Here is an 11,176-nt window from a genome sequence, read left to right as displayed (position 1 = left end):
GAAAATAATTTAATTGAAATTAATAGTGGTCAAAAACGTATTTCATATACATATGCTCACACCAAATTTGGTTGACCATCATATTTATTAATTTATTAATTATTAATACAAAAAATTTACACTAGTTAATTTATGTGTATTATATCTTATATAGTTGAATGATCTAAATTTGAGAATATAAAAAAAATACCGTTACTAAAAAAATACCGTTAAAAAAATGAAAGAGAAAGCTTGATAGTTAAGACTTAAGAGTGGTAATCTTGATGTAAAGGTACTCAATAAGGAAATCCTAATTCTGAACCCCATCCCCGTCGGTGGCTCGACGAAGAAGGAATCTTTGGCTTAGCATGCGAGGTCACCAGACTGATTGGCTGGACCTTTCATTCTAATCTGATTTTCCTGGCTTCCATTCGCTTACTGGGACCGGTTACTGTGTTTTTCTCTACCGGTAATCGAATCGTCAGGGGCTCGACGATGAGGTGGTGATCGATATAGAGGCTAAGGTTCGATTTGACTGCATATTGTTTGCAGGTCTAACTCTACCTTATTTTCTATATTGAGACCCATTGAATCCATTCGCCTTCTGGGCTTCGTTTTCATTTTTGTTCTCAACGAGTTGACTCATCCCGCGCGTTGCGGCGGGATGTTGTTATGAAAATCTTTAGCATCACCAGATGTGAAAATTCTTTATTCTATGCAAAATATTCTTTTAATCTTGCTTTATCATGAGCATACAATACCATGATAAATATTTCATTCGAAAAAGTGATCAATTTGATTAGCAAAGTGATAAAAAATCAATAACAATGAAGTTCTATATAAAATTGGTTCAAAGGCAAATTATATCTTGTTAATAAAATAGGTTTTCAAATTTTATATGTTTTTGCGTGACATATATGAACACAACAAATTATATAAATTAAAGTTTCCTTAGGTTCAATTAATAAGCAATTAAAACTTAGATAAGTAGTAATTGTTCATTAACAAATAATATTTTTTTACATTAAAAAACTAAAGAAAGGTTGTTAATTTTTCATAAGTTTTTTAATTTATATAAGTTGATGCCATTATTATTCATTTAGAAAAATCATAAAAAATCATAATTATGCAACATAATTATAAAATAAATCAGATATTTAGGAATACTATATATATGTATGTATATATAATACCATGGGATAAAAGAATAATCTTAACATACATTGGTGAGTGGCTGTTACACTTATATATCAAATAAACCATACATGGAAATTCCTATTCCCAAAAATTCATAAACATCCCAACAAATTAAGGAAACTCACATCAACCCAAAATACACTTCTTCCTTCATTTCTTTCAAAAACATACACTAACCCAAACGCACAATGTATTTCTCTTTGCAGAGACGTACGCAATCAAAGCGATTTCTACGTGGTTATCAATCTCAACTATATACATACATAATCTTTGTATCTATATATCTACGTACATCGTAATTAACGCAAGTTTAAAACCAAAAATTATGAAAAAAAACACATTATTGAATCGAATTGGTATTAATAAAAGTGGTGGCAATTCGGTATCGGTGAAAGGCTAGTCTTATTCGTCGTGTATTTGTTTTGAGAACGGTTGTGTATCCCGCTTAATTCTTTGTTTGAAGTTTGCATGTAAATTTGTTGAATGGCTACCGAGATGAATGACGCCTAGTGACGAAACACTATCGACAATTTTTATGCAAGCCACCGGCCACCTCCGCTGCTACAAAAACCTACATGGTTCCTATGGCACAAAATACTATCTTATATGGTAACAAAACAACATGCGGGCACATATAACACTAATTATCATAAAATTTATAATACTATTCAAACCCGACATACAACCCTAATGTTCATACCCTCTAATATATGCATGCACATATAATACTAATTATGATAAAACCAATAATACTAATCGATACAACCATCATTCTCAATATCATTAATATGAGACATTCGAGAAGAAAATATGCAGGCACATAAAAGTAATTATAATAAAACTAATAATACTAATAAATCCCAACATACTTCCATAGTTTTATTCATAATATCATGTCTGAGATACATTCAAGAAGAATTCTAATCAATGGTTCGGTTGGACGCTAATTTAAATGCAATAAGGAGAAATATGATAACGGATACCAAGAATACAGGAACCAAAACAACTACATGTCTTGAGACACATTTGTTGAATGGCGATGGCGACATAGATGAATGGCGCCTGACAAAACACTGTCAATCCGTCGCTGCTTATTGACGTTAATGTTGTTTTCGGTTCCGACATCGTGATTTACCGATTAAAAATGGTTGAATCAACCAAAAATTCGTATGAAAACCTTACAAATGAGGAGATCTTCCGGAAATCATTCAACAAATGTGGTTGAATTCGTGTAGAATCGTGACGAACTTTTCGCAATGATTTCCTTGTGTGGCTTATTTGTTATATGGACGGTTGTGCATCTCGCTTATTTATAGATAAGAAGGAATACGCCGGTTGCCTCCTCAGAGGGGATGCGATGAGGGTTTTTATGACGGTTAATGGACATGTGCAAACATCCGGTGATACGGTGACTAAGGTGGTTGTGTGTTAATGGCGCGTCGAATCGTTGATCACTGTTGGAAAAGTTGGTTATCAATCAGGGTTGCCATAAACAATTTATGTGAATTATATAATTGGGTTCGCCTAACCCACTTGATGGGAAAGTCGCATCACGGTTACATAATGGAGCAGTTTTTTGAAATGGAGAAGCGGTGTAAATTGAATTATTTATTTCTATTGGAACGGTGCAATTGGAACGGTGCAATACCATCAAAGGGTGGCAGTTGGTTTTCGCCGCTAAACGCAACCCTTGTTGCAAACCCTTGTTGCTAATTGTATTATTATATAATTATGGAAGAGGATGGTCCGTGGGAGCTCCCACGTCATCTGCGGAAGAAGGAGAAGGAACATTACAGGAATATAGAGGTAGGAGATAAGGAAGACAAAAACTTCATTAACGTAACCAAGTTCTACATTACCAATCTTCCCTCGGGGTGCTGGCCATGGGATATGGCAGATTTTTTTCAAGGTGTTCGGTGAAGTTATGGGAGCGTATATCGCTAGGAAATCAGACAAAGAGGGGAGAAAGTTTGGGTTTATTAGTTTCAAAAACGTATCCGATGTTAAAGGGATGGAGCGGGCTATCAATGGAACAAAGTTGGGTGGGAACAAGATTATTGCTAATTTAGCTAGGTTTGCCAAAGAAAATGTAGGTATCTTTTTTGGAGGCAAAGAAGGTAGTAAAACTCTACCAAAACAGCCTCAGCGTATACCGATTCACAACCAGTCGTTCTTTAATAAAGGGAAAGGAAAGTTGTTTAGTGATTTATTTCACAATGAAGCTCATGATCCAGTATCCAAATGTAACCTTGGTGTGGAGCCTGGTAAAACTATTGAGATTGCAGACGAAACGCAACCTTTCAAGGATTTGATAGGTTTGGCCTTGGTGGGAAGGTGTAAAGATCTCGTGATTTTGAGAAAGCTCAATGTGCTCATCATGGAGAAAAAAATCATAGGGGTTTCTTTGAGTTACCTGGGTGGTTTATACATGCTGGTTAAGTTCGAAGATGAAGATTCATGCGTTAACTTAATGTTAGATCATAACTGTTGGAGAGAGTGGTTCTCATCTTTAGACCCATGGAACTGTCAATCTCTCCCCTTCGAAAGATTGGCCTGGGTCAAGGTTCAAGGCGTTCCCATACACTTGGCGGACAATGACGTTCTTAACAACATTGCTGAAAAATTCGGTAAGGTAGTTCATGGCTCTTTTATGGAGGCGGAAGACGGTAACTTGTCAGTTTGCTGGATTGGCTTGTTGGTAGGGGAAGGAAATAGAATCCACGACCACGTTACGCTAAGATGGAAGAACAAGCAGTATCGCTTTTGGATAGAGGAGGAAATCAACGACTGGGTTCCGGTCTCCATAGGTAAGGTGGTTGTATCGCATATTGTTTCGTCATCTTCGGGAGCAAGTAGGCGGGATTTACAGGGGAACGAAGAGAATTATGGTGTCGGTGACCGGAATAATCTAAGAGTTCAGGCCATGAATCGGCCGGGAATACAGTCGGTCACGGAGGTAGATGAAGGGAATGTGGAAGTTAATGCAGTAGACGTTGATGATCCCCATAATAATAACAATAATAATAATAATAATAATAATAATAATAATAATAATAATAATAATAATAATAATAATAATAATAATAATAATAATAATAATAATAATAATAATAATAATAATAATAATAATAATAATTTTTTGGACATTCAAGACGGTGACGATGTCGGGTATTCGGCGGATTACAATACAAAAAATGATGAAAGGAGAAATGAGGTTGGTTTAAATGAAGATGGAGAGTTGCTGGTCAGATCGGGTGGGGCCCAGGATGTGATGGGGTTGGACATAGATAAGGGTGCAGCCGATATTGGGAGCCAGAATTTTGGTTCTGTTTTTTATAATGATAGTGAGAAGGAGGAGGGTGCAGGTTCCCAAATTGATAAAGGTTTGAAGTCAAATACTATTGGGGTCCAGGTCCACTCCAAAGGCAAAAGGATATATTTTTTTGAATCAGCAGATCAACAGAGGAGGCCCAAAAAAAGAAGTTTTAAGTTCAGGCCCAGGGGTAAGGCTCACTCGGTATCTGGACCGTCCAGTCCATCTTCTGGTGAGGCCTAAAAAGAGAATGAGGGATGATGGTTCTTTCAATTTTGATCTCAATTTGTTATCTAATGAACAGCCTAGTGTTTATATGAACGTTGTTAAGGATAAGGTTGTAGAGGTTCAAGTAGCTTCAGGAACCGAGACAGAGCAGTATTTTCACGAAGGAGTTCTATCTCCTATTCCAGACCGAGCCGAGGATCTGGTAGCCAAGGATAACCAGGAGGAAGTCTCGGTTTTTGAAGTGGCTGACACTTTTGAAAATCAGGCCGAAGACGAAATAGAAGCAACGTTGAACATTGGTAACCTGGTGGTTGTTAAGCTTGGAAATCATGAGGAGCTCGTCAGAGAATCGATTAGAGGAGAAGGTAATAATGTGGTTTTACAATGAACTGTCTTTCGATTAATATAAGAGGCCTTGTTGGGGGAGCTAAAGCTAATTGGGTTAAAGAATTAAGGTTGGTCAACAAAGTAGGGGTTATCGCTTTGCAAGAAACGAAGGTGGAAAATGTTGTGAAATCGGGTTTAGTTGGGTTCTGGGGCAACAAAAATTTTGATTTTGCCTTTGTTGCTTCCGTTGGGCTTTCTGGAGGTCTGGCTTGTTTGTGGGATCCTAAAATTTTAAAAGTTGATTCGGTTGTCAAAAACAGGAGTTTTATTTTGTTGAGAGGTTCTATGGTGGGTAGTGGGACTCCTATAAATCTGGTCAATATTTATGCCCCTCAAAGTGTGGTTGCAAAACGTCAGTTATGGTATGAGCTCTCGGATTTGATTGATCCTTCCGTGGGTCAATGGGTTCTTGTTGGTGATTTCAATGCCGTTAGGTCCCAAGAAGAAAGGAAGCATTCTAAGTTTAAGATGGTTTGTGCTGAGAATTTTAATAAATTTATTTTCGAGAACGGGCTATTGGAATTCCCCATGAATGGTCGAAAGTTATAATGGTAGAAAGCTTAGTAAGTTGGATCGGTTTTTGGTTTGCTCGGAATTTTTTAACATGTGGCCCTCGGCTTGTGTGAGAGTTCTCCCTTACAGACACTCGGACCACTGCCCCATTCTTTTAGAGGTTGTTAATCTTAACTTTGGCCCTCGTCCCTTTCGGGTTTTCAACTCATGGATTGGCCAACCGGGCTTCGAGGAGGCTGTCAAAGAGGCTTCGGATAGTTTTGTCATGTTTGATCCTCCGGATGCTAGTCTTACTGCTAAGTTTGCTTTCGTAAGACCTCGTTTGAAGGCTTGGAGGGGTGAGTTTTTAGCGAGAGTAAAAGAAAACGAAAATTTGGTGTTATCGGAGTTAGAAGCCTTGGAGAAGGAAATGGAGTTTAGAGACCTCTTGGAAGAAGAGGAATGGACGTTGGCTAAAAACAGAAAAATTAATAGAGAAATGGATTATAGAAAGAGTGCGGATATCAAGCAAAGGGCTCGATTAAAATGGGCTTTGGAGGGAGACGAGAACTCCAAATTTTTTCACGCGATGGTCAACAAGAGAAAAGCGGTGAATTCTATTCATGGTTTAAATGTTAACGGAGAATGGTGCTCTAAACCTTCGCTTATCAAGAAACAGGTTTTTTCATTTTTTCGAGATAAATTTAAGGAATCGTGTCCTAACAGGCCGGAGGTTAGTTTGTCTAATATTAAGAAGATCTCGGAGGCGGATAAAATTTTTTTGGTTGAACCATTTTCAGAGTCAGAAATTAAAGCAGCCGTTTCTGATTGTGGGGACGATAGAGCCCCGGGTCCGGATGGTTTGAATTTCCGGTTCATTAAACATTTCTGGGATCTTTCTAAAGAAGATTTCAGAAGGATTTTCGAGTGGTTTCATCAATCCGGTGAAGTTCGTTAGGAAGTGGGGCATCTTTTATTGCTCTTATTCCTAAAGTTACTGATCCTGTCTCTCTCAACAATTATAGGTCAATTAATTTGGTTGGAGTGATTAGTAAGTTGATTTCTAAAGTTCTTGCTAATCGTTTGAAGGTGGTTCTGGATGGTGTCATATCGGATTCACAGTCGGCTTTCCTTAAAGGTAGATTTATTTTGGATGGTCCTCTTATAGTTAATGAGCTCATTTCTTGGATCAAGAAGAAGAAATCGAAGGCTTTTATTCTCAAAATTGATTTCGACAAAGCGTACGATAATGTTAATTGGAACTTTGTTGTGGATATTCTTCATCATATGGGTTTTCATAATAAGTGGTGTTCTTGGGTCTCCGGAATTCTGAAGTCGGCTAATTCTTCTATGTTGGTAAATGGTTCTCCTACTTTTGCGTTCAAGTGTGAAAAAGGTATGAGGCAAGGGGATCCGTTATCGCCGTTTCTCTTTTTGGTGGTTATGGAGGTTCTCTCGTGTATGTTAGACAAGGCTAAGGAGGTGGACATAGTTAGAGGTATTTCGACTCCTGGGAACGGGCCTATCATCTCTCACCTACTGTATGCCGATGATGCTATAATGATGGGAGAATGGTCAAAGAACGAAGTGGTGAACATTGTTAGAATTCTCAGGTGTTTTTATCTTTGCTCGGGCCTCAAAATTAATATAGATAAGTCTAATCTTTATGGTATTGGAGTGGGGATGATGGAGATTGGGGAGATAGCTAATGTGGTGGGTTGTAAACCGGATTGCCCTCCTTTCAAGTACCTTGGTCTTAGAGTTGGAGCCAACATGAACCGGGTCAACAATTGGCAGTCGGTTGTTGACATTTTTAGAAGCCGGCTAGCGAGTTGGAAGGCGCATACCCTCTCTATTGGGGGGAGGGTGGTATTGTGTAACACCCTGTGTTTTCGAATGTCAAAGTCAAAGTCAAAGTCAAAGTCCAAGTCAACTTTGACTTTCTTTGACTATAAATAGTCTATTTTATATTTTATTTGTATTATGTGGAGTAAGTGTTGTACTCAAGAAGGAATCGAAGTAATCGAATGTTTGATCGACGCGAACCGACTTACGACTGTGAATAGTAGGAAGTAACAATGCGATAAAGTTAACTAATCAGTAATCAAACCGATCTAACTATCATCAAACTCGAAACTCGAATTACACGAATCTTGGTTGTTGTTATACGTGTGTGTGCCCTATGTGTTACCTGTGCGTGCTTACTTTATGTTTTGTGTGGTATTCAATCAAAACTCGAATCGAAACTCGAAACTCAAATCGAATGCAATCGAAATCGAATTACGACGAATGGTAACGTAAGGATAGGGTAAAATATAGATGATTGTATGTTAGATATAGTAGTTGGGATTAAAAGTAATTTGACTAGGAATCTCCATCGTCTTCAATCGAAATCGAAACATCAGAAATCGTCGCATACGGCCCCACACTTAACAATTTCATGAAGTATGGTATTGAACGAGATGATGTCCGATCGGACAACCGTTGAACAATACTTATATTTTTATTTTGATCCCCTGTGGATTTATTTTCGACTATCCGTGATACTTGGATATTACAATTAATGGTTGGAATATATCTATCTTTATGCTTCCGCTGTGCATTTAAATATTGTGGTTTGACTATATTGTTGCCAACTACGTCACGGTAATCCCCCACCGGGCCCACCGGTGAAACACGTGGAAAATCGGGGTGTGACACCGAAAGTCGAAAAGTGACGACAAGTCTATTGGGAATAGTCGAATCGCTTTGGGTAGTCAATGTCTAGTAGCCGCAAACAATCCATTTCCTCGATTTATTGTGTTTTGATTCTGAGCCTGCAACTGCTGACTCTGATAATTCGTCGATTTTTATGTGTTTTATGTGTAATACCTGTTTATGTGTTTAATGTCGAGGTTCGCCCGATTTTTGCTATCACTTCGATTGACACACACGACTCGTATTGCTATTCTACCTCAAAACGCTAGCAAATCGTTGCAATCCTAGATGATGCTATGCTACGATATGCACTATACTATACTCGACATGCTATACGATTGTGCGATACTACTCGTTATGCTATACGAACAACACGCGAACTTGGAATGATAGGTTTTTGTATTCTGACTGCTTCTGTGTTTAAATGTATATGTGCTTCTGTGCGTACGTGTCTCTGTGCTTTACGTGCTTATGTGCTTCTATGATTACGTGAATCTGTGGTTATGTGCCTACATGGTTATGTGATGCGTGTCTCGACGTGTTTCTAAGCTTTAGTAAGTAGTAGACGTGTGAGGTGAGATTCGATTTGTTGGGTCTGAGACATACGACGATGTCTGTTGCAGACCATGTCGTCATCTGGACACCGAACCCCGCTTACTCGCCAAGAGAAGAGAGACAGGCGTCTCGCTACTATCATTGCCAAGAGCGTGGAAAAGGCTGTGAGCGATGTCTTTGAAAACGCCAGCAAGTCGTCTGAAGAGTCGCGAATCAATGCTCCTAAGGATGCTAACAAGACTGGGTTCAGTTTCAAACAGTTTAAGGCATGCGGACCCAAAGAATTCACCGGAGAAGATGGCCCTACCGCCATGTTTCAATGGTTCGATTCAGTTGAAGTCACTCTGTGCCAAAGCGGCTGTCCTGAGAATCTCCGCACCCTCAATGCTACAGGCGTCTTCCAGTCCTGGGCTCTAGACTGGTGGACGGCCGAACGAAAAAAGCGCGGAAATGATGCAGCTTATGAGCTGACTTGGGAGGAGTTAAAGGCAATCATGACGGACGAATTTTGCCCTCCCCATGAACGCCAAAAGCTGGAGGACGAGTTTTGGAACATAAAGCAGAAGGATGGAGACAACGCTGCTTTAACTGCACGCTTCAAGCAGCTTAGCATCATTTGTCCCGATCAAGTCAAGACGTCAGACATGGCCATCAAGAAGTATATTCGAGCTCTACCCGATTGTGTTGCCGATTTCGTTCATGCTGCCAAGCCATCATCGATTGAGGAGACTTACCTACTTGCCGCCGAGATCAATGACAAGCTGGTAAAGTCTGGTTTTTGGGATAAGCATACCAAGTCTCTGCACCAAGCCACCGCCACATTGACCGTCGACGCCACCACTGCTCAACCCTCCAAGTCGTCAAGAAGAATGAAGAAGCACAACAACAACAGCTCCAGCAACAAGAACTGTGCTGTGGCAACGACTGTTGCTCCTCTGCAAGCCGTACAGGCTCAGCAGCAGTCTCACCACCGACAAGCTCCAGTGATTAATGCGCCGCCAGCTAAGCGCGCTTACACAGGTCCCCACCCGCTCTGCCCGACCTGCTCATACCATCATCCGGTGGGAATCGCCTGTCGTTTCTGCACCCACTGCAACCTCTACGGGCATTTCACTGCAAATTGTCGCTATGGTCCCCGTCAAGCCCCAGTTCAAGCCGCCGCTCATCAAGCTTTACTTCCAGCCCCTCAAGGCCAACCTGCAGCTCAAGCACCCGCGGTCAATGCCCGAGTCTGCTTTGCATGTGGTGACCCTAACCACTTTGCAAACATGTGCCCGAACCGGGTTGTGAAACAAGAGCCCCAGTAGCAGCAACAACAGTAGCAGCCTCAGCAGCAACAGCAAGCAGCCCGTGCCAAAACCTTTAACATCAATGCCCGTCAAGCCCAGGCTGACAACAACGTGGTTAATGGTACGTTCCTTGTGAATGGTATTTATGCATCATGTTTGTTTGATACTGGAGCCGATAACTGCTTTGTGTCGTTTGAATTCGAGAAGCTCCTTAGTCGTAAGCGCTCTTATCTCCCCTCGTCATTCGAAGTCGAAGTTGCTACTGGAAGAACCGTCGCTGTTAACTTTGTTCTTCGTGATTGTACCCTCGAGCTCAACAATCACATCTTTCCAATCGACCTTATTCTGATGCAACTCGGAAGTTTTGACGTCATAGTAGGCATGGACTTTCTTCCCGAAAACCATGCTGAAGTTGTGTGTTTCGAAAAGATGATTCGATTCTCGCTCGCGAATGGTGATCTATTATGTGTGTACGGTGAAACAGCTTCGAAGGGTTTCAAACTTATGTCATGCGTCCAAGCTAGCAAGTATCTCCGCAAGGAATATAACGCTTTCTTGGCTAACATTGTAGTAGCAGAGAAGGAAAAGAAAAAGAAGGTTGAAGTCAAAGACGTCCCAGTGGTTCGTGAATTTCCTCAGGTGTTCCCTGATGATCTTCCCGGACTACCGCCAAGTCGTGATATCGACTTTCATATCGACCTTATTCCTGGAGCTAACCCTGTTGCCAAAGCCCCTTATCGACTCGCGCCATCCGAAATGAGGGAACACTCGAACCAACTCCAGGAGTTACTTGAAAAAGACTTCATTCTCCCGAGCACCTCTCCATGGGGCGCGCCAGTCCTTTTCGTTAAAAAGAAGGATGGGTCGTTCAGGATGTGCATCGACTATCGGGAGTTGAATAAGCTGACCATCAAGAACCGTTACCCTTTGCCCAGAATCGATGACTTCTTTGATCAGCTGCAAGGTGCCAAGTGTTTCTCGAAGATCGATCTACATTCAGGCTATCATCAGTTGCGCATTCAAGCGGAAGATATACCTA

General features: G+C 40.5%; 1 protein-coding gene across 1 annotated transcript; it reads left to right on the top strand.

Moving 5' to 3' along the window:
- Positions 1 to 5,101: 5,101 nt before the first annotated feature.
- On the top strand, positions 5,102 to 5,653 carry LOC110920241. Its single transcript, XM_022164464.1, has one exon. It carries the CDS (start codon positions 5,102 to 5,104, stop codon positions 5,651 to 5,653), a length of 552 nt encoding a protein of 183 aa, XP_022020156.1.
- Positions 5,654 to 11,176: the final 5,523 nt, after the last annotated feature.

This window comes from Helianthus annuus, chromosome 16 (assembly GCF_002127325.2).
Source record: "Helianthus annuus cultivar XRQ/B chromosome 16, HanXRQr2.0-SUNRISE, whole genome shotgun sequence".
NCBI lineage: Eukaryota > Viridiplantae > Streptophyta > Magnoliopsida > Asterales > Asteraceae > Helianthus > Helianthus annuus.
The sequence above is the reverse complement of the archived record's forward strand: the minus strand, read 5'-3'. Positions and strand labels throughout refer to the sequence as shown.

Coding starts and splice junctions, on each gene's coding strand:
- LOC110920241 (XM_022164464.1), top strand. CDS start 5,102: ATGAACTGTCTTTCGATTAATATAAGAGGCCTTGTTGGGGGAGCTAAA.